This window comes from Psammomys obesus, unplaced genomic scaffold, assembly GCF_907164565.1.
Source record: "Psammomys obesus unplaced genomic scaffold, mPsaObe1.curated_primary_1811, whole genome shotgun sequence".
NCBI classification, from domain to species: domain Eukaryota; kingdom Metazoa; phylum Chordata; class Mammalia; order Rodentia; family Muridae; genus Psammomys; species Psammomys obesus.
Genome location: NW_026589137.1, coordinates 7546603 through 7570985, shown reverse-complemented (window position 1 = coordinate 7570985; position 24383 = coordinate 7546603). Strand labels below are relative to the sequence as shown.

Genomic DNA, 24383 nt, shown 5'->3' with positions numbered 1-24383 from the left:
ACACACACACACACACACACACACACACACGTCCACAGATAAATATCTCTCTATTGGTAATGACAGTACTCAAATAAACACTCTGTTGACTTCCACACTAGTATTGTCTACCACTTATGGATTTTAAGGTTTTATTCAGAGGATTTTCAACTATCATTGCAATTTTCTAGGACCTTTGTGTTTGGAAACCATCATCTGATTTTACCTTTGTACATATTGACCTTTTTTACCTGGAATGTTAACTAGGGCCCTAGTCTGTCAGGTCCACACTTAAATAGTTTCCCTCAAGTCATCCCAACAGCCATTCCATCCTTTGTACTAGTTCTGAATTGCTCAAATTTTTGTTATTTCATTTATCCCAATGAACTTTAAGTGTGTGTGCCCATATATGTGTGTAATTTTCCTAATTTCTTAGAATGTTTGACTTAGAATTGTGTATTGCAGTTATTTTTCAAAATGCTAACATCAAATAAGTATGTACTCAGCAATTCACATATACTGAATTCAAAGGTAACTGGGAAATGACAACATATGGGCAGGAAATAGTTTTTTCTTGGTCATTTTGTACATCTAAGAGAGTACTGGTGATTTGATATGCAATGTTGGTGTTGAAAAGAACATTTTTTTGAAGGTGATAGAGAGTAGGTCCTTTGATTGAGGATGCTCCCCTCAAATATCAGGTGACTACCAGTCAATTCTAACAGCAAAGCATTTGCATTTTTTTTTCAGTACAAATGAGCAAGCTAATGAACAAACCAACCAAACTTCCTGTAGGGGAAGATGGTAAAAAGAAAAGTGGTGTATGAGTATGGGGCAGATATCAAATTGAGTTATCATACTACCTAGAAATGATCCTACATATGTAATGTTGCATGTTTTGAATGGTTCCCTTGAATCACATTTTAAAAACCATGAATAAGATACTTCTGAGGGCTCTGGTTGGAAAAGTTTTGTAAGATGTGGTTCATTTAATACTATGTTCTTTGTGCTAAAAAAGAAGGGCTGATTTTCATCCACACAGTTTTCAAATAACACATCATAAACATTGAGGGATTAACGTCCCAACCCTGATTTATAGTTGTATAAATTCGATATTGCTGATCAATCTCATTTGTAATGTCAATAAAAGTCAATTACATCACCAAAACTTATAGCTTCAAAGTACTTGTGGAGCCTTTCTTCCCCAGTTAGTTTTCTAACCCATTGGTAAACACGAGGCACAAAAAAGGCAATGCAAATGCAGCCTTCTCATTTTTTGTGAATATCTAACTTACGTGGAGTTTGCCCTTCTTAATTTTTATGCATTGTTTAATTCATATAGGACTATAACGTGTTTTGATCAAATCCACCTCTCTTTCCTTCCCTCCAACTCTTCCCATGCCTCCCCACCATCTTTCCCTCCCTTCATGCACTCTTCTTTAAATCCACTGGCTTCTCTCAGGTTTGTCAGTATGTGCATGGGGGTGATTGGCTTTTATGACCACACTGCCTCAACTAAAACTGATGAGTTGACATAACTACTACTGCTACTAAGAAGGGATTGCAAAGAGGGGTGCTTCAAAAATGCTGCCCCCAAAATTAATTCTGCATTGTATGGCCATTATTTTTACCATTCAGAAACAGGAAACAAAAAGGTGCCATCTTTTTTACTATAGCTTGCCTTTGTGTATAAAAAGACTGATTAGATCTTTTAATCACATCCCATACTTTGAGCAAATGCAAATTATACTGCTGGTGCAAGACAATTTCACTGTGTATTAAACTGAAAGTAATTACTAACATCTCACAAAGCCAGCAAACACCAAAGGATTTTCTACACAGGGCTTCATTTTAAAAGAGCTATCTTTATTGTCGATGAAAAGATAGGCACAAAGTAGATGTAACCTGCTTAACTTCATTTGTTCTAGCTCTCTTGATTACAGAATAGGATCACAACCACTATGAGACCACATATATTAAACCAAAAGTAATTCTTCTCAAACCATCTGGCAACCCTATCTAGACATTGTATTAAATACATACCATTGTTCACAAAGGTGGTCAGAAGAATTTGAAAGCTCCTTGTATCCCACCCTTCCTACCTAAGAAAATGTACATGCTTCCAACCCTCGTCCTACTGTCAATAGGTGGCACTTGGAAGAAGAGTTTCTGAAGATTGTGGCAGGCAGAAATCAGTGACATACCTCCCTTTGAAAATATTTTCTGTAAGAAGGAACACATTTTAAGTAACATATTCCATGTTGAATGAGCATTTAAGGTAGAAGATTGTATGGCTAACAGACACAAGCATTTATTAAAGTTAGCACATACATCTAAACTTTAAGCTGCCACATTATTTAGATTCTTCATTTTAAAAAAAAGTAGCTTGGAAATCAGTTTGTTAGACCCACTCAATAGTGCAAAAGTAAGAAGAGAACATGACAGATATCTTGCTATGTTTGCTGTCTTTGACAATGGCAGATGTTTCAAGTTTCTATTGTCCCATCACCCTGAAGCTTAAAAGCAACACTGAAATTAAAATTTCACTAAGACAACAGTCACAATATGTGTCTTTCAAAGGAAGTGCAATTACTTCCCCAAAAATGTTAATAATTTTGTATTAAGTATAGTTCAATCAAATGAAATTTTGCTGGTCATGGGGCATTGGGGATAAAAAGAAAATTTTAAGATCCTCAAGGACCACTAGACAATAAAAGTTAGGACAACAAAATACTCCCTCTTTTTCTTGTGGTGCCAGTGAAATGTATCCATTGTACTGTAGATAGGAGGAAGCCCAGGAAGAGGACCAAATGTTACATCCACACGACTGTGAAGAGGTGGATAATTTAAGATTTATATACAAACTGAATTTTTCAAACAATATGTCATAGGAGTGTTCTCAAAAAGTGGAGTCTATATCATCTATCAACATAGTCTTTCATCTCTTAGAAGTACAACGTTCTCTAGCAAATTTCCTGGGACTGAATATTTAATAGGAATGTCTCTTGTGTGGCAGGGCAGAGAGGTTCTGAAAAGTTCAAAATAGTACTTCAGCAAAGACTTCCTTCTTTACCCAAACACATGATTCTAAAGAGATGGTTTCCACAGTGAGGAATTTATTTCATATGTCACTTTACAGAATGTGATTATAATCCTAGCTCCCAGAGTCAGCTTAAATTCTACCAATGTGTTGTCATCATGAGAGAACATGAAAAGTTTCTTTTATTTTTATTAATTTGCTTGGACAGAAATTATCTCTCCTGCTGTTTGCTGCCTGATTCTTCTACTGTCTGAAGGTTTTTTTTTTCTCTTGCAACAACAACAAAATGGTATGAATGAGCATTATTAACATGGCTGCCCTTTTACAATTCTATTTAGCATTCACTCTGTAACTGAGCACCAATGTATTGGATGATCACTTGGTTATTTAAAATGTGAAAAAGAACTAGTTAAAAGTTGTATTACCTTACCTCATCTACAAATGCACGTGTGCGTGTACACACACACATCCTTTGGGAAATAGTAACTACACAAATACACAGGTAAATATAGCACTCTTATTCTCACAGAGGAATACATAAAATGACATGATGCCCAATTTTATAGTGAAAAACAGTTGAGTTGATTTCTTAGGGGTGTATTTCATGTAGCTCAATTATTAAATGGGATGAGAAAAATAACAATTCCATACAAGACACTCCAGGAGAGAAAGATTAGAATTCAGAAACCCAAAGAATCTATTCAAACCAAGAAAAATTTCATAAAGTATACCCTAGACTATAAAGATGCCTTTTCTTCAGAATAGGCTCTTCTTTTTTATACTCATTTCCCAAAATGGGTATGTAATTGGCAGAACAGATGGATGTGCTATGTGACCTTGAAAAAGTCACTGAACTTTACCAAGTCTCAGATTCCTCATCACTAAAATTAGAAGGTAGAGCTACATGGCTAGATAAAGCTCTTCCCCACTGCGATAGCCATGGCATAATATACATGTTACCCTTGTTTCGATCTGATTTCTAACTTAACGCATCACTAAACTTCTACGCCTCTTACATAATAGCCCCTCCCTTTACCATTCCTTGTTTTAATGTACTATCTGCAGTTCTATTGCCTTAATGAAGGGCAGAGACAAAGGACAAGGACCTGTGACAACTGATACCCTCTGTGTCCACAGAGGCAGCCCTATGGCAAGGGCATGTGTTTGGTCCTGCCCATGTATACATTCCCAGGTGCTTCTCAAAGGGATTCCAAGATGGAGTTACTGGCAGAGAGAAGAGGTATTTAAAGAGATGGGTGCAATAAACCTCTCCCCTGACTGCAGCCTGGTATTGTGGATTTCTCGTGCTATTTCCATGGAGGTTCTGTTGCCTATGCCTTTGAAGATATAAAGTAAGGATTGGGGAAATAAAAAATGAACTATTTCAAAGTATTTCCTAGAAATTAAAAACATTCAACGTGTCAACAATGATGTTTCCTCATTTAGTAAGTTACTGGAAAACCAAGACTGGTGAACTAGCCGGTGAGTCTCCATGGTGGAAGAAATAATGGCTAAGTCAGTCAACTGGAAAAATTTAAGGTGACTGAGCCTTGTTCATGAGTATACCGAGACTCAAAAGTCTGCATGCAGCATCTCCTGCAGCCTTTCATCAAGGCCTCTAACATCTAGCCCTCTATAAGAGAAGTCATGTATCACTCTGCTCATCTGAAAGCAATATATTACTTATCCAAATGTATAAATTATTCCAGAGAATATATATGAATGTATGAACCTCCAGGAGGGAACCAAAAGAATCCATTTCCAAAGCACCATTGAAATGAAGATAAATAACATCAATATGAGGGGGCAGGATAATTGGAAACTGGGAGAGAAAATTTATTACAGCACCCTTCTTTGTCCCAATCCTCTCTACTTTTCTCCAGCTTCCATAACTCCTAAAACACTTATGTTCTCAAACCCAAAGTAAAAGCTTTCTGTGGCTCTTGTCTAGGTAGTGACTAGACAAAGCAGCAAGTCCTCAAAATCCCTGAATTTCCACTTCAGAACTACATGTTACAACCTGCCTTCCACACATACTCTATTCTTCAATGAAAAATGACCTCACGTTGAAGTGTATTAAAAACATCAATGGACATCACTACCTGTTAATAGTCCATGATTTGTATAAAGCCCAACAACAAACTTTAGAGTACATTCTGCTTAACCTATCTTTTCAAACTACTCCCTAAGTATTCCAAAATTGATTGGAATCCCCATGGTATTACTTAAGTACTACAAGAGTCCAATAAAAGTTCCTTTAGAAAATCATCCCCACCTCTCAAACCCATCTTCACCACTGATTAAACAAACAAAAGGGAAAAAATTATTAAAAGAACTCTTGCTGATAACTCCAGCTCTTGATTGTGCTGTTTAGATGAGATATTCCACCATTTCTGCATCAGGCTCTTGTCCGAGGATCTGACTGGGTACTTTTCTTTCTAGAGTACTGGAGTGGACAACAGGACCATCTAAATTGAGATGAAGGGTTAGAAAAGACTTAGGCACAAATTTAAAAGAATTAACTTTCAACAAAAAATGTTAAGAACCATCACAAAACTAATTTCTAAGTGTGATTTACAATTAGGTACATCCCCATCATTTACTTTATTGGGAAAACAGCTTCTACTTATGACCATTCCCATTCTAGCAAATGAGAAAAGGCATTTTTATAATCTCTTTTCTCCTCTGACTAATCCTCTTTAGATCATAAACTATTTACTCTGTCAAAATGGTAGGCACCAACTAATAGATCTACACCTGAGAACAAAACCAGAAGATACTTGCTACAGAAAAATTGGGATTACCTGGGTTGTCTGGATTGCACATCAGATTTGCTGTAGTCAAATGGCATTGTCCAGAACTGGTGCCTGGACTTGCAGAACCCTCAGCCTGAACCAAAGCTGGAGTTGGAGTCGGAGCTGGAGTATGAGCTGCAGTCGGAGCTGGAGTTGATGCCTGAGTCGGAGTCGGAGCAGAAGCCTGAGCCGTTGCTGGAGCCGGAATCGGAGCCGGAGCTGGAACCGGAGCCGAAGTAGCTGGAGCAACCTGAATAGCAGTGGCATCAGCAGCAGCAGCAGCGGCAGCTACAGTAGCAACGGCAGTAGCAGCAGCAGGAGTGGGAGAAACAGTAGCAGAAGTAAGAGATGCAGCAGCTGAAATCTGAACAGCAGCACTTGGAGAGACAATGGCTGGAGAGACAGTGGCAGCTGGAGAGACAGTAGCAGCTGGAGAGACTGCAGCAGCAAGAGCAACAGCAGTTGCTGGAGATGGGGCAACAGCATTGGCAGCAGCAACAGCTGGAACAGCACCAGCAGCAACAGGAGCAGCAGCTACCATGGTGGTGGTGGTGGTGGCAGCAGTGGCAGTGTTGTTTGCAGCAGTTGCATTGATGGCAGCAGCAGGAGCAGCAGCAGCAACTGGACCAGCCACTGGAACAGAGATGGGAGTGACAGCTACGGTTTTGGTCGATTCCGATCCACGTTCAGTTTGGGTGCTGCAGTCTCGGCTGCCTGTCTTCGAGTGAACTGAGAGGAGGGGAGTAGATGGAGGCACAGGTGAAGGTGTGGATGGGACAGACTCAGCACGGTAGTCGCCACCCAGCAGAATGCCTACAGATCCAAGGAACAAGAGAATAGTAGGTGATTCTTATTGTAGTTCACGAAAAGAAAATATTTGACATTTTTCTTTGAAAAATGTTTGGTTTTGCCTCTAGTGAACCTCTGGGATGCTATCTTCTACCACAGCTAAAAGTTGGTTTTGGAATTAGAGGATCCCTTCTCATCTTCATTATCCAATTTGCAACACAACATATTAAACCTGTAAGTGCCCTTGGTATCTGTCAGGTGTTTTCTCCATTGGTAATTGTGGAAGACCAACTTGTCACAGTTGTTTTCTCTTCCAGTAATATTAATACTCCACATTACCAGAAAGACAAAACTAACTCAGGGGTATAGGGAACCTGTGGATACCAGTGAAGAGCTTTTAGTTGTGGAACCTACAGTACCAAACATGACTATGGGTCCCAGAACATTTATTCTAACTAAAGGATCCTGCAAGAGTCAGAGGATCAAGAAAAGAGTTGAAAAAAATAAAGGATTTTAAATATATATTTGTTTCCTCAGGATCAAAACTGTGTCTCAGCATTTATATTACTCTGAGGCTTTAATTAGAGAGGATGAAATGGACAAGAACTGAACAAAAAGTACATTGTGTTCTCATAGCTGAACATTCGGGTAAAAAAAGCTGACACCTAACACCATTAGCTTAAAGAGAACTTTGGTCCTCTTTCCATAAGAGAGGAAGGAACACAACAATGCTGTGATTTTGAATTTCGCCTGAAATAAAGTCCATTTGGATTTTGAACTAAGTTCTCATGAGCAAAAAGCCAAATAGGATAATTGTTTTTTTTTTATATAAAATTCAAGTTAGCTTAATTCCCATCCATAAAGAACTCAGGATTCTCATCTTTTCAGGCTTTGGTCTCAGTAAATGTTCTCACCATGAAACTTCAGAGTTCCTGCCATGTATGTAGTTCCATCAGTGAAAAAAACAATCCCAAATTATCCTCTCTCGAACCTAGACCATTGTTTATTTTCCTTGCTGTGTGTAACATGGCTAGGACACTTTCTAAGTATGTCACTATGCACTTCCCTCCTTTGCTTTCATCTTTATTACCTAGGCTCCCCTTCCAGCTATTGTCATCTCGCTTCTCCTCCATGATGGGCGTACCAGTCAAGGTAGATGAATGGGCAAGCAAGCCTGATCCAGCATTGGAAATGGACATCAGAGACTTTGCTGGCCTCATGGATGATAACTGCTCGGTCTTGCTTGGCTCCTTTCTGGAGCGCTGCTGCAGCACTTTGATCATGGCATCCTTTTCAATAATCTGGGCATGGAGGGTTTTAATCCTAGGCGTCAAAAAGAAAAAAACATTCAGAAACTTGGTTGCTACCTCTGTATTCTGATCTTACTGCCTAATTTGCAAAGCCATTACCATTTTAATTGAGTGTTGATCTAGTTAATTCTGAGTTGGAGGCAAGGTTCAGTATGTAACATAACGTCTGAACTGCCAAGAAGAGTAAGAAATTCTGCTGATACCCTAGAAGATCAAAGTTAAATATTGGCAAGCAGAAAGGCTCTATATGAAAGAAAACACACACATATGGAGTTCTGTCCACAATAATAAGTTTGGTGAGAAGATGGAGTCTTCTACTAATAAGGCATGACCTCCAGGTAATAATAAAAGACACTGAGTCTGTAAAAGACATTGAGTGTCATATTGGCCAGATATTTTGTGGACAAGATGTCTGTATTAGAGAATTTTGGTATATTTGCTATAGTGAATACCTCAGAATAATAATGTCAGAAACTTAGAACTAGCAGAATAAAAATGAAAAACAATTATAAAATCCAGGGGCAGGCTACACAATCAAATTCAACACTTATGAATAAACATTTTAGCCCATCTCTACTGATCTAGCTGGTCTCAATATCAACTTCTCAACTCCTCTGGGTCCACATCCAGATTTTACCTTCCCTCCATGTCCAAGCAACGCTTGTTGGCCATCAAGATTTCTTCCTCTTCCTTCTGGATGCGGGCCTCTAAGGCTGTGTCATAGCTTGTGTTAGGAGAGTGGCTAATGACTGTTGTGTCTCTGAAGAGGAAAAAAAAAGCAGTGAAGATGATGAACAGGCATCAGGATCAATAGATATTCTATATCCTAAATCAATGAGGTTTTGCTGAAAAGTTTTAAATTAAAATTCATCTCAATAGGAATGGTGGAATTCTAAGTGACTCACTGGAAAGAACTTTCAGCAAGATTTCAGGGTATAAGAGGCACTGCCGTGGACACGGCTGCCAAAGTCAGTTGGGGATTTAGTAAAATGTATATACAGTGGAGTCACAGAACTGGATAAGTATGTCTCCCCAAACCTTCTACCAGGCAGTCCCACTTAGTATTTTAGGTCATCAAACAGCAAGAGGAATGTGTACACTGCCAACTTTAGGTTGCCATTTGAAGGAAATCAGAGGATTGCTCAGTAGGTTTTGTGACAGTTCAGAATCATTTACATTAGAAATAGAAACCTACAACAGACACAGCCACATAAACAACTAAAATCAGTCAGGACACATGAAATAAGAAAAAGGGCCTTTGACTTGGTACTATTTGGTTATTTATCTGATCTTCATCAGAACAATTTTATCACTGAATGCATGAGTTTAGACCAACTAAATAACTGTCTCTTGCCAAAGTTCCAGCTGTGCAAAGAATCATCATGTTCACCTGAAATTGTCTAAGGCCATTAACTCAAAGACTATTTATTAACAAGGAGAAACATGTTTGCATAGGAGAGAATGGCAGAGAGAGTGGGGAATGAAACGAGAGACAAAAAGACAGGGAAATCGAGATGAGGGCTAAGGGAAAGAGATAGGTATTATGATTAAAGACATACATGGGATTAGAAATGGTCCTGCTTCACTGTACTTCCAGATCCCAGGCACATTATTTGCTAGAACCTAAACCATTATGTTCTCTTATGATTGAGATTGTGGTGAATACAGAATGGGGATAATATAATAACAAGTGAATATAATCAGGTTAAGATTAAGGAAGTTTGGTTAGGCCTCTGCAAAAATTACTGTCGTCCCAATGAATATGGCTCATTTGCAAAACTGAAACCATTCATTGGAATTGGCAAGAAGTGGAGGAATACAGTTGTTCTCATCATTTGCCAAATTCAAACTATTTAGACATCCCAACATTCTATACTCTTCCAGTGCAATACACTTGTTCAGAATCTTGCTGGATTGTCTGAGAGGAAATAGCAAGCACTGCATAGTACTTGCTATCAAGACTCTTCCTATAGACAGCTCCAGGATCAAGTCACAGCTTCCACAAGTGTTCTGCCACTTAACCACCTTTCTGACATCCGAGAGCCAGTTACCTGCTTCATGTTTACTCTTCCTCACATGCAAAATGACAACTAAAATGGCATTTCCTTCCATTTTATGTAAAATAAAAATTTTCATGTAGAAAACATATACCATCAGGCACAGTAAAAGCACTCAAGAATGCTTTTTTTTTTTTTTTTTTTAATATTGAGCATTGTGTAGGTAGAAAGAGAACAAAACGTGGGTACAACTTTAAGACACTCTGCCCCTTGGTGTAGTCCTGGAGGCCATTCCTGCTCTTCCAGAGTGCTAAGGAAAACTGAAGGCTAACACTTTGGAGCCAAGCCTCTTGAAAAGGGTGTGGTGTCCACAGACACTGGGAGCTTGAACATACAGTTTGTCATTGGGGGAACTGGTGCTGGCATACTGCCATTTTCATTGCATAAAAGACCAGTTTGGGTACACAGAGCCCTGCCAACTAATTGATATGGACACTGTGAACTCCTCAGGAATGGAGTTTGAAAATGTGGGGCACTTAGTAAATTCCTACAGAGCTGCCAGGACAGCCCTCCACATCAATCTTCCTTGTAGAAGACTAGGACTATGAAACCAGTGGGTTTGCAAGTGCAAGCTATCTCAGCATTGAAAATAACAAATTTCAGTGTCCTCAGAAACTGCCTTCAGGAATATCAAAAGATACTGGCTGCAGTCTGAAGACAGCATGCAAAGCCACATGCCCCTGAACCTGATATCCCAGGATCTCAAATTCTTAACTAAAAAAGATTTTTGTGAATATTTCCCTAATTATCTCTTCTTTTCTCTGATAGCATAATCCCTACTATAGTACTCTTGAGATTGTCATTTTCCAATTAAAATACCTATTTCACCTTGATGAATGTGGCAATTCATGCTTGTAATCCTAGCACTCAGGAGGCTAAGGCAAGAAGATCACTACAAGTTCAAGACCAATTCTATATTAGTTTTTAAAAACCAATCAACATTTTTTCTTAGGGATAGCATCCTGCTGCTTATTTAATAAATGAAGTTTACCATAAGCCGAGATCATCGTGGGAGCTGGAGAGGAGATACATGTGGAAATGATTAGTTTCTGAGTGCAGAAACTTTCAAAGGAAAACAAAGGCTAAATAATTAACCACTACAGGAATGAGTGTGGACTTTAGTCCAATAGGCACTGAAAATTACTAAAGTTGTATGTGTGTGTGTGTGTGTGTGTGTGTGTGTGTGTGTGTGTGTGTGGCAGAGGAAGGAAGCCAAGCTCTATGACAATAGCACTATCTGTTGCTAAAATATGATGATGGATCAGAGAAGAGAGGCACCTGAATCAAGAAGATCACTTAGGACAATTATTGCAGTAATCCCATTAGTTTATAATGAAAACACAAACCAGTAATGTGGCAAGGGAAATGGAAACAGGCTGTAGGAGGTAGATGGGTTTGAACTTGGAGACTGTGTCAATGGTAACATTAGGGAAATGAAAGAATGAGTGAGAACTCTACTTGTAATTCAAATTGTTGCATACTGTTTGTTGTCATAGAAAACTAAGGAGAGGATAACTTTAGATTTAAGAGCTATTGGAATGAAGTTGTCTTAAGAACAGCCATATGACAAGATCCAATAAGTTGTTGGAGATTTTAGGTTTAATCTTAGAGATGGTCAACTTCTACTGCAGCATTTTTCTTATTGCAGGGAAGTCACGGTAGAAAACAAGGTAACTATAATACAGACTGAGAAGAAAGAAAAATACGGAAATTGAGAAAGTCCATTAAGGGAAGAACAAATATCCATATGTGGTATGAGTCTTTCTCAAGCCCTCTGTTACTTTACCTCCTCTTTCTCTGGATTTATATTGCCCAAGACAAACCAAAAACATTCCACATATAGTTAACAATCCAATCCAACATAATAGGTTACATGGTTAATGGGTTGTTATCACGTTATCTTTTTTTCTGCTATTCAGGCATAAATTCACCATTTATGAGCTCAAACTCAAAATCCACATTGCCAAATCTGGTCTTCTGGGAATGAACAAGAACTTCTTGGAAGGGATTTCAATTCATCATATTAAGCACCTAGATTCTCTGGAGACACAATAACTCAGAGTCTGAATGCAAGGAATGATACTGCAATTATTTATAATTCTTCCAAGTGCCTAAGTAATAAGCCTCAACTAATACTTTATTGAACAGCTAATGATCTCAAGTTCACCATCACTGAGCCACATGATATCTAGGAGACAGTTAAACTGATAAAATGTTGATATAAATCCTGGTTCTTGTGCCCTTTAGTATTGATTAATAGATAATATCATTTCTCTGTGCCTGAGAGTAGAATGGAAGACAGGACCCACATTAAAGCATTGTAAAGATAAGTAATAAGTTTAAAATCCTCACAAGAGCACTATCTGTTTTGAAAAATAAAATATATTTTCTAGTAGCCTTTGGACAAAAAATATTACGTGCCAAATATGATTTTATTGATGGTTTTGTAGAGCTAACTTTGAACTCACACCGCTCTTTCTGGTTCCTCTTATGTTTAGTTATAACACCTTGGTGCCACCACACCTAGCTCAGTTTTTAATTTTAAATTAAAAAAAAACTAAAACTAAAACTAAATTGCCTTGCTAGACAAGTCAGAAAACCTTAAATTTATTCTTTCTCCCCCTCTTTCCTTTGTCTTCATTGAATACATTTTACCCCTGCATACACCTGATCAGTATCACTGTCTACTCCTGAGCACTACTAGACCTCTATTCCTGCATTGTCTCAACAGTGAAACCATTGTATCAACAGCTTTCCCTTGATAAAAGTTTATTAAAAATCAAAGCACTAAAAAGGGAAAAAACAGACCACTTATTATGCTCTCTAACCAAGGAAAATAAAGTTTTTTTTCCTCTAACATTAAAATTTTTATTTAATTATATCCAAACGTCACAGACTGGAATTAATCCAAACACCATTAGGTGAATGGATACATAATCCATGGTACATCCATTCCATGGCACATTACATAGAAATAAAAAGGCATGAGCTATTAATATATCCATCCACTGGAATGGACCAAAATAATTATGCTGAGCACAGAAGTAAAACAAAAAGTGTAAACACAATATATTTCCTTTTATATTGACACTCTAGGAAAGAAGTTTGTAATTTTATGACACGAATCAGATGAGCCAGTGCCTAGGAAGAAAGCCATTAAGTTTAAGAGACACAAGGTTGTGTGAGAATGTGTCTTCTATTTTGATTTTGGTAGCAGCTTCACTGTTGTATTCATTTTCCAACATTTATCAGATGGTTCACCAGAAGTGGTTAATTTTTAATGTATTAACTAGTAGTTTAACTGAAAAGTACTATCATCTATAACTACTATTGATATCACTAAAATGGAGTGCCTTAATTATGAAACATGTCACTTACCTGTGAGCTATCTGTCAAAGACCTGTAAGGATTAGAATGTTTTCAATTGAGACGCTGATAGAATGCAAACACACTGAGGAGAGTTAAAATGTAGTACTAATTAAATTTGGGGATATAAATTACACATTTAGAAAAAAATCATTTTCTCTCCACTACCTTTTCTTCCTTCCAACTTTGCACCCTTCAATTTCTTTCTTTCTTTACTTAATCATATTTTGAGTATTTTTTATCTACAGTCAAAATACCAGGCACTTAAAAGCTGTATTGAATGAAAAAAATGAAAATAAAGCTTTCCACAGTAGAAAGAGGTCAAAGGGTAGAATCTTTATGTCTACACTTGGGTTGGCTGATGGATGAGGGTAACAAATGGAGAAGGACTATGAAGAGATTTTGGCAAAATAGATGGAAAAGCCTATAAGTTAAGGAATAATATTTTCTGGATGTTATTTTACAATTTGTCATCTAATGAGGAATGAAGAAAATAAATCCAATCTGTTTAGCAAGGTGTAATTATAGCAAGGTGGAAATACAGCCTAAACCTTTAATAAAAGGATCTGGAGGAATCATTTAGTCTAAATTATCTATGTTTCAGGAATTTCAATGTAACCTTTATCTTTCATCCTCTCTTGTTGTCTGGATCAGTTACAGTCAAGATCTCTGTTTGCCTCTGGTAGGTGTTTCTACTAGTAAGGAACACTGGGAACAGGCTGTGTTTTATTATATTAAATGATTAACATGCATATTTTGCTGAAAACAGTTATTACTTGGACTCTTTCTACCTAGTGATACAAAGCAATACAAATGGAATAAAATGTAACGTGTAGAAGCTAATATATTTGGACATAGATCTGTATGGGAATTCTCTCAATACTTGCTGATTTCAAGAGAAGAGATGAGGAATGGGTATTTTGTCTTTACGTAAGGCCCTCCGGGTCAAGTACATTTCTAGCTTTGTTGTACTTTGCCCTGGAGTCCATTCTGTAGTCAGCACCAAGTTACCAACTTCAAACATTTTCTTGTGCCTTGCACGATCGTGAGGCTGTATCATTCATAGCTTGTGCACAAGACTGACAAAATTATCTTGGCTCACCACAACTAGGTTTTCACCATCAGCCATTAACAAATAACTTTGAACAAATGCTGCACTTCTTTGGGAGCCAGCAGGTAATATGACACTAAATTCTGCTTTAAATCTGCCTCCAAGCCTTGTGACCATCTTCTGACACAGCTAGAGGTTCTTTGGCTACTATTAGGATATTGGCTTTTACTGAGCATGCTTTTCGCAGGAAACACAGCCAGGGAAACTTCAGCTCATAAAATTTGGAAGCAGGATGATCACAAGGAGGATAGAAGAAGACCTCCTGGAGAATCATGAGCAGGTTTAGAACATGCTGGTCCATCTCTTAAACACAGATCCATCCCACAAACCTATTACTGTCCAATGTCTAACAAATGCTGGACTCTACTGATGTACCATAATTGGGAGAGTAGAGATAAACTACTGCTGTTTCTCATAGCTTTCTGGATAGAAGCATTTTTGGGTGCAATATACTCTTTTACATAATATACTAGAGATTAGCCCACCTTCAATTCTCAAGACTATATCCAGGTTCTGTCCATTATCACCACAACCTAAGCCATCACCTGATTATAATTGAGTTGCTTCTTCTACGGGTAATAGGTATGAACAGCAGCAATTCAAAAAAAAAAAAAAACAAACAAACAAACAACAACAACAACAACAAAAAACCTGGAAGAGCAATTGTTTCCTCTCAAAGCTAATAACTGGTATTTATAATATACAGAAAAGGTGCCAAAAAAACAGAAATAACACTCCTTTTGCTTTTATTCCATTTTGATACCAGACAGAATGAGAGTACTTATATGTGATGAACTCAGGAATACAGAGAATGTGATCTTCAAATATAGACCTTCTCAAAGGGCAGTGACAGACTCATTCTGGGCACATACCCAGGAAGAGCCAGAAGTATCAAATGGCAGCAGCTACTTCTGAGTGACATTTACTTTCTGAGTGGAATTTCTCTAGCAGAGATTTCACTTTGGTCCTGAGACTAAACAACATGCTCATGTGGCTAGCAGTGGAAGAGGTGTCCAAATACTTAGCCAAGCCCATCTGCAATGTTCCAGTTAGTTCCTAAGGCAAACTCAATTATGATTCCAGAAAGTCCATAGAGCAAAATTTTTGAAATCCTTAAACCTCTGTAGCCAAAGACTTCCAGTCCATGTATAATTGGAGGAAGAAATAAATATTTGAAGAGAAATTGGAGGGGGTTAAAAGAGTACTAAAGAAGACTAAACACTGGGAGATTTCTGACTGAGTTACTATATACCTGGTTTCCTAATCCACATCTTTCAACCAGTGGCCCTCCTACAAACTACTTACCGCTGTGCAGCCACAGTTGCAGCGGCATCCAGAGCAAAATGTCTCATCACATTCTCCTCCAAATATTTCTGTTCCCACTTTGTCATATCTGCTTCCAGAGCCAGAATTCTCTCTTCCTTTTCCCGCAGGAGCTCCATCAGTGCTGCAGCATTGTATTCAGAAGCATTTGTGGGCTGAGAGTTGCCTTGGCGCTGTTGGGGGAGTTAGCAAGTGATTGAATGAACAAACATAATACCCTAGTCCTACTGTCTATCTATCTAATATTGCTGATCTTATAAAATAGGATTTCACTAGGTAGCCATGAACTCATGAATCCTCTGACACAGACTCCCCTAGCAAACCCAAATTGAAGAGCTTGTATTTTATAAGAAAAGGATTGCCCAAGGTATTTGTTTGTTTGCCAGTTTGTATAGTGGTGGAGATCAAACCTAGAGTTTCATGCATGTTAGGTAAGTATTCTATTACTGATTCATATTTCCAGGTCTCACAGTACTTGAGATTCCATTTTCAGTGCTGTGAGCACTGATGAAATAATCTATTACTAAGCTAATGCTAACCTCAGCTCTCAGTTTGGATAATGGTTCAAAAGAAAGGAGATTTTAGATCTCCATAGGACTTGGGCTTTGAATGAACCTCTCTTGATCAGAAAAAGGATATAACATATCAACCGGTTATGCTGTCCAGAAATTAGATTAATGAAATAAAAGCTGCAATCTCTACCTGACTGTAAAGTCTACAAGGGAAATGACAATTTTCAAAATCTATGATATTGTTCCAAAACTGTCCCTAATTTATGAGGCCGTTAGTGAGTTGTGCAACATTTGGAAGGTTCCCAATTTTTTTTCTGCTTTAAACCCCCAAAAGTAGAATGACTAGGAGATTTCTAAAGACCATTTTCAGCTGGACATGGTGGTAAATATACCTGCACAGACTGAGTTGTAAATCAACCTAGACTCTATGAGACCCAATCTCACAATAAAACAAAACAGAAAAACTGCCCAAGGTCTCACCAGTTTCAATTAAAAAACAAAACAAAACAACAATAACAAAAAACCTCTAAAAGTATGATTCACTCCATATAGGATCTTTTGTTCTGGTTTATATGAAAAATAAAAGGTGTCAGATACCATGATGAATTTTGTTGGGCTAGATAAGAAAATAGGTAGGCTTTGTATTTATACTGGCAAAGCCTTCTGCAGTAACAGAAGGTGGGGAGGTGGTGAAAATGTAAAGATGAAAAAGCATTTAAATTCATTTAGAGTGTTGGCCAAACACCAAATTAAAAAAAAAAAAAAACACCCAGAAATAATAGCATCTCTTTTCTTCCTTCCCTTCATTCCATAACTTGTAAGTAAGACTCAGGAAATAAATGAAACTTATGAGCCTCAAGAAGTAAACAATATTTCCAAGGCTAAAGTACCCAACACAAGGTTTATAACTCCTCTCCCCAAGATAAAATAAGCAGTAACAATTGCTGGAGAGAGAAAATTCTGGTTGGAAGTTGGGCAGGGATCTTCAGTAATTCAGCTATAATGAGTCATCACCTATGCTTGTGGGGAGCATTACAGCTGTATTTGAGTCAACTATACTTTTCTAAGTAGCCCGTCACCAAAATTCATGTAAGTAACCCTAATAAACTTACTGGTTCATGAACATAGACTTGGGTAGAATCATTTCACTAATCTATATCATCTCTACTCATCCCCAGGTTGTCACACAACAATACCTGCTGGATTCTAAGGGATTCCAGTTCCCTCTCTAAACGTGTTCGGAGTCGATGCTCCAGCTGCTCACGTTTCTCACATGCTGCTTGAAGCTGTACTAGGGCCTGTTGCATCTTCTCCACCTTATCTACATACACTTGCTTCTTTTTCAGCTGGAAATCCAGGTTGGGAAATTTGCAAACGGAAAGAAAAACAGTAACAGGGTCAGTTTGGACATCCTCAAATCCAGCCTTGTATTGAAATTTCTTCTTGCTTCAAGAAGAATGAACAGTGATATGAACCTTTGGGATGAGCAACTGGTTGTCACATATATCTCTCATACAAATAATGTGAATAATATGGAGCCTCTCTTGAATCCCTTCTTCCTTCATAATCTCCATTTTCATCAAGGTTACTCCCCTCAAAATAATGCCTTAGAATGCAAAATTGTCAGTTTCCCACTTTTGGCTGTTCTAACATCTGTTCTTTACTATAAATGAGAATGGGGGGTGAGTATGTCTCATTTTAGTTCTCACAGTTGATAAAGGGGTGGGAGGAGAAGAGGGAATAATCATTGCCCAGTATTGTGCTCTAGATTAACTAAATATATCCTAGTCCCTGTGTAATGATTTGGGTGTACAGGTGGTTTAGGAATAACCGTTGTTTAACTAAAAGATAAATCAATAATAAATATTAATATTCAATAACAAACCTACATTTGCTTTCTTGGAAAATTTTGCTTCTCAAACTGGTGATGCCAAATAATGGCTCAAATGCCTTTTGGTTTCCTCAGGACTAGCAGTGAACCACTGTGAGTTTTTTTTTTTGTTTGTTTGTTTGTTTGTTTATTTTTTAAGACAACAAATTATTTGTACTTTTTTACATCCAAAGTTGAGGTTGATGACGGTGGATTGTACATTTTTTACTTTTATTCTGGAGGCAACAATCTCTAAGTACTCAATGACTCTATAACTCAGTGAATGATTGAGAAAAATTGTAACTCACTCACAAATACCACAAGCATCTGAGAAGAAATTAACACTTAGATATGTTACAATGGAAAGCCAAAATTCATTTTTTAATTTAATTTTATTTGTTTATTTATTTATTACAATGGACTCACTTTGTATCCCTGCTGCAACCCCCTCGCTCATCCCCTCTCGTCCTTCATGTTCCTCTCCAATTCCACTGATAGGGGAGGACCTCCTCCTCTTCTATCTGACCCTAGCTTAACAGGTCTCATCAAGGCAGGCTGCATCCTCTTCCTCTGTGGCCTGGCAAGGCTGCCACCCTCACAGGGAGGTGATCAAAGAGCCTGCCAATGAGTTCATGTCAGAGACAGGCCCTGCTCCCTTTACTAGGGAACCCACTTGGAAACTGTATAGCCTATGGGCTTCCTCTGAACAAGGGGTCTAGGTCCTCTCCATACATAGTCCTTGCTTGGAGTATTGATCTCTACAGGCTCCCCTGGGCCCAGATTTTTTGGCTCTGTTTTTTTTTTTTTTTTCCCCCTGTGGAGTTCCTGTCCCCTCCAGGTCTTTCTATCTCCCTCTTCTTCAAAATGTTTCCAAAAATTCTTGAATGCTGCCCATGCAAGGCTTTATAGATGTAACTTACAAACTCAGCCATCTTCTAAGTTATATATTCCACATTTTGTAGATCATCTCTCAGTACCACAATCTATGAGTTTTAACTTCATTACTATGCTAGCTTTTATATGCTTTACTTTTACCGTCATCATGATGAATTCACTTATCATCTCTGCCTCTCCTTTCCAATTATCTATGCTGTTTAACTACTCAACTATTAGATTACTAATTGCAACAGTAGACCCACAATTGTACTTTCCAGACCATTGGAAATATTGCCAGTTCTTTCTTATGTAAGGAAAATATAGCAGAGCATGGTGGCACATGCCTGTAATCTCAGCACTAAAGGCAAGTGGTTCTCTGTGAGTTTGAGGCCAGCCTGGTCTACAAAGTGAGCCCAGGGCAGCGAAGGTTACACAGAGAAACCTTGTCTCAAAAAAATAAATCAAAGCAAAACAAAAACATATAGACAGTAAAATATCCTAAGTTCTCAACCTACCCTAGTCTCTGTCCTGGCATTATGACTTAATAACTATGCAACCTGAGGAAAGTGGCTTAAATCTCTCTGAACTACCTTTTTTATTTCTTCCTTGAACCTTTATTACTCATTAACTAATAATATGGACACGACAATAATGTGTTGAGCTTTTATAAGGATCAAATGAGTTAACAAGAAAAGGACTTACAGGAGCATCTTGGGGGAATAAAAAAGCTCTGAAGATTTTTAGTCCTTAGAGCACCTCAAGTAAACCATTTGTCTCAGGCCTTTACAAGGAAGTTTCTTAATCTATCACTTTCTCATTATTTACAGGAAGACAAGACACAGAGTTATTGGTATTGGTGTTTTCCATAAATTTCTCTCCAGCTGTCCTGCCTAGTGTGTCTGTATTTTGATATTCTCATCTGTGGAAGGGTGCTAACAATTTCAAGGTTCCCAGAGGATATAAAATATATCTGTTTGTTGTTATTATTAATTTTCTTTTTCTCTACTGTGGTTCACATCCAGACTGTGTGCATGCCAGGCAAGCACTTTGCTACTGAGCCACATCAACAGCTATTTGTAAATATTATCAAAGATTAAAAATACAGATGTGTAGGTAGAGGGAGTGAATTATTAATATTAGCTGGGTGAACACTGTCATATAAAGGCACCTTTCTTCTCAAGGACACTGAATCTGGAACAGAACTAAGTTCAGTGCTTTTATTATAGCTGATTTGTCTCTTGCCTTTCATTGTCTACACACAGTGCTTTGTAAATATACTATCTACACTATAATTTCTCCATTTTCCTTTATACAATAAGTTTTATATTGCCCCATGAGATTTTAGTAATTTTAGTTTGATCTGACTTAGTTTTACCCAGTGACCCTGCTCCAAGTCAGGGTTCACACTGAAGCAATTTGGTAACACTAGCCTGGTATTAGCAAGCTGCCTCTGTCCTTTGCCAAAAAGGCTGTGCTCCACTGGTAGATATTAAAAGACTTAAAAAGTAAAACACCACCCCTGAAAATCTGCTGCTTGAGAATAAAGAAATCTATAAGGCTTCTACTTTGGGAATTTAGAAACCCATAGTGATAAAGAAATTAGTAAAAGGACCATCTCTAGTTGGTGTGTGGATATGATTTATTCTTTTTTAACATCTTGGATGAAACACCAACATTAACTACAAAGAAACTACACTGAAATGTCTTTCAAATAAATCAATAGCTCATCAGTAGAATGCCCTGTGAAATGCTTGAGCACATATGTACTTTATCCTATTAAGCCTCTAAGTACACTCTTAGTCTTCCAGTCAAACTTATAACACATTCTATCATATAAGATTAAACTTCTTCAACAAAAACCAATTGGTGCGAATTTATTGGAGAGTTTTAAACATATAACCGTTTATGCATAAGACATCTTCCTCTACTACTGGGAAAGAGGAAACTATATGTTACTTGGTACATAGAACAAAACAAAACAAAACAATCAAATAAATTTAATAGTAAGGGACAAAGGAAGATTGGCAAATGTTAACCCTTAAGGAGAATGCTAGTGGAAGTGGAATAAAATAAGGTGTAGGTGCATTTGTAGATGTGGAAACAGGACTTTGAGAAGTACTTTGAATATCTTGACAAGAGTGAAAATGCCTAAATCTTCCAGCAGCCTCTGTGGCTCTAAATAGGCTAATACTTTAGCCTCCTTCTTCTTTAATCTGTATAGTGTTCATTCTATCCCCAAATACGGTTTACTGGCTCTTTCAGGTGGTCCTCTCACCTGCTGCTTTATACTTGTACAATGTGTTCACTATGCAGATCACCCACAGCATCTTCCTGCTCTGATTTTGCCAAGTCTATTTTTCCCAACATCTCTGAAACAATTGATCAGGCCACTGCTTCAACTCTGTATTCTCCTAATGTAGCACCCGGCCAGAAGCCCAGGCTGCCTGAGTTTTGTGAGAAGATATGCCAGGCATCCATGGAAACTCCCCAGCGAAATTAAATTCAAAAGGATGTGAAAACTCCATGCAGAGACCTACATTAGGCTCAATGGATTAGAAAAATTAAATGAATGTAAAGGAACACACCCCCATGAGGACTTTCAAAAGATGAAGGTATCAAAGAACTTAAGGGTTCTTGAAATAAATATAGTTGTAAAATTTCCCTGCCATCTTGTTGCAATAAAAACTAAATATCCTGAGTGACCCTGAACTTAAAAAAACTGAGAAAATATTCCCCTCACAAAAGCCCTGTTTTGAGAAAAGGCTCGTAAATCTGATTTGCTAAATACATATGAGAACTTTTCCCTGAAAAAACTCCAAATTTCTGAGCAATGAAGAAAGTTCATAAAGCCAGACATGAGCCAAATAATTTGAGATTATACAGGACAGAGGCAGGTCTTTCAGTGTATCTCTCTGTTTTCCAACATGGCCTTTCTTGAGCCAGTTCCAACCAAGCATCAGAAAATGTTATTTGATCATGATTTAATCTCTACCTCCCTCTCACTCGGTTTTTTTGAGACAGGGTCTCACAGTATAACTCTATCTGTCCTGGAACTCACTATGTAGATCAAGCTGGCCTCAGACTCACAGAGATTTACCTGCATCTGACTCCCAGCTTCTGGGATCAAAGTCATGTGCCTCCACATTCAGCACAGAAACCACTCTTAAGTTAGAAAGAGTCAGTGATTTCATGAAGGAACCACACTAAGGACCCCATATCTAACTGTTACAGAGTTGGTAAATCCTCATATTCCATGATGAGCCAATTTAATCCTAAATAACCAAGGCCTCATTGGGAATCTGTCACATCAGTTTCCAGGCTTCGGCATTTTCCATGAAGTAACAGTATGTTTCTAAGCTAGAGGACTGAAGAAAACCACATTAGGTTGATTTTCTACAACTTGATGGTAAACATGGGCAAGTCAGGTTAAAAGGACAGCATGAATTTCATGGTATTATCTCCTAGGAAAATGTCAACCCACAGCCTAACTACTACCACTCTTTAATGCTCAAAAGAATAGCAGAGGAAGTCAGTAAGTCTGGAGATCTCCAGAAACCAGGAACATTCTTAGTGAGGGCCATGAAGCAGGAAATTAATGGATGCAGGGTAGACATGACACATACAATAGCCACAATGCTGTTTAGTCACTAAAACTACAATATTATTTTGTTTTGGGTTTATAAGGCTTTCAACTTTAAAGATAATGGAGGGTATTACTATCATTTTCAAAAAAGAGTTTCACTATATAACTTAAGATGGCTTTGAATTTGTTATGTAGCTAAAATGGCTTCCTAATAGAAATCCATGAAAGTTATTATTTCTCTTAAAACAATTCAAATTTCAAAACAGTATTTAACAATATTTAAATTTTCAGTCAATTTACACTTAGTCATCACACTCTTTTTAGAATATGTTCATTCCCAAAAGTTCGAAACATTTAGGAGTTAATGTTATTCTAGGACAATCACAACCAATATCCAAGATTAATTAATGACAGTACAGCAGCAAAATTCCTTCTTTTTCACAGAGACATGATTTAGTGTTGCAATAGAGCAACTTTTACGTGGAGACTAATCAGATACATATTTAAGTCATATTCCTGATAGTTCAGAGGCCCTTGTATTTGTCAAGAGATGGCTCCATCCACTCACACAAAGAGCTGACAAATTCAACCACATCACATAGTAACATTCTTTAAAACTAGTCTCAAAGCCACAACAAAGATCTTTATCAACGCATTCTCCTGACATAAACTGTAAAGTCTCCCTTGGTCTTATTTTGCCTCAGACCTCTGGAGACTGCTGCCATCTCAAAATTATATTTTCAAGTTCAATAGCAAAAGATGTGGCTGTCAAGATGCATTTCTGACCAAAAACAAGGGATAGGCTTGTGTTCCCACCTAGTATGGGGAGAATAGAACTGTTCCAATTTCAAGATCATTAGAGTACTTTAAAGGATGTGGAATCATTTTATAGTTCTTTGAAAATAAATGTTTAAAGCTTGATAAGAAGAGGCTTAAGGCAGGGCTAAGGTACTAGGGAAAACAGGATATGAAAATAGTTTATTAAATGAATGGGAGAATAGAAATTGCCTCCTTTGACTGTAATGATTTCATATTCTGGAGCAAAAGAAAGTAACTTGGATCAAAAGAAAATGAAATCAAATTCAACACATTCATGTGAGCACAGTTGTAACAAGAAGCAAAAGATAGCCACAGACTCTGTTGGAAGATTGTGTAAGCTGCATATTCAAAAGGATGAGAAGCCCAGTGCCATGAGTTCTGCAGCTCTCCTACTCTCAGGTTCCTATGCTACCTGGGGGCACCTACCTCTTCTTCCAGCTTCACCACCTTTGCCTGGGCATTGCTCAATGCCTGGTCTCGGATTTCAATGTGTCGCCTTTGGTCTTCATTGGTAGAATGGGCAGTAGCCAGCTGTGCTTCTAGCTTCTCCTTCTCCCGCTGGTTTTCTTTATCTGTGTGGACATGGAATATCAATACTGTCATCCTGAAGCTGAGTCGAAGCCTTAAGTGAGTGACACTGATATATATAACTTGACATTTTACACAAATCTAACACATGGATAAAAGAACAAAAAAAATTACAACATCTAGATTTTACCACTAGATCAACCACTAACTTGTTGGGTATATGTGAATCAGTGGATAAGTAGATATAAGATGTCATGAAAAGAATTAAGCACTTCACAAAGAGGAACACACATGTGTGCACACATACACATACAGCACAGAATATGTTCATCTCCTCCATTTTGTTTTCATAGACTAAGCTGAACAAAATTTCCCTCCCAGTTTCTTTATGACCATGTACCAAATAGTCTAAAAATGATAGTACA

General features: G+C 37.8%; 1 protein-coding gene across 2 annotated transcripts in view; it reads right to left on the bottom strand.

Moving 5' to 3' along the window:
* Positions 1 to 3075: 3075 nt before the first annotated feature.
* Positions 3076 to 24383, bottom strand: part of Amot (angiomotin) — a 53180-nt gene continuing 31872 nt past the window's right edge. Inside the window, exons 6-12 of one of the 2 annotated variants that reach the window (XM_055604985.1) lie at positions 23857 to 24002; positions 17479 to 17628; positions 15753 to 15943; positions 8551 to 8673; positions 7694 to 7926; positions 5824 to 6627; positions 3076 to 5487 (exon numbers count right to left, since the gene is read on the bottom strand). In XM_055604985.1, coding sequence (XP_055460960.1) covers positions 5390 to 5487; positions 5824 to 6627; positions 7694 to 7926; positions 8551 to 8673; positions 15753 to 15943; positions 17479 to 17628; positions 23857 to 24002 — 1745 coding nt within the window. In that variant the 3' untranslated portion in view covers positions 3076 to 5389. The remainder of the gene's footprint in view (positions 5488 to 5823; positions 6628 to 7693; positions 7927 to 8550; positions 8674 to 15752; positions 15944 to 17478; positions 17629 to 23856; positions 24003 to 24383) is intronic. The other variant, XM_055604986.1, reaches the window with a different exon arrangement.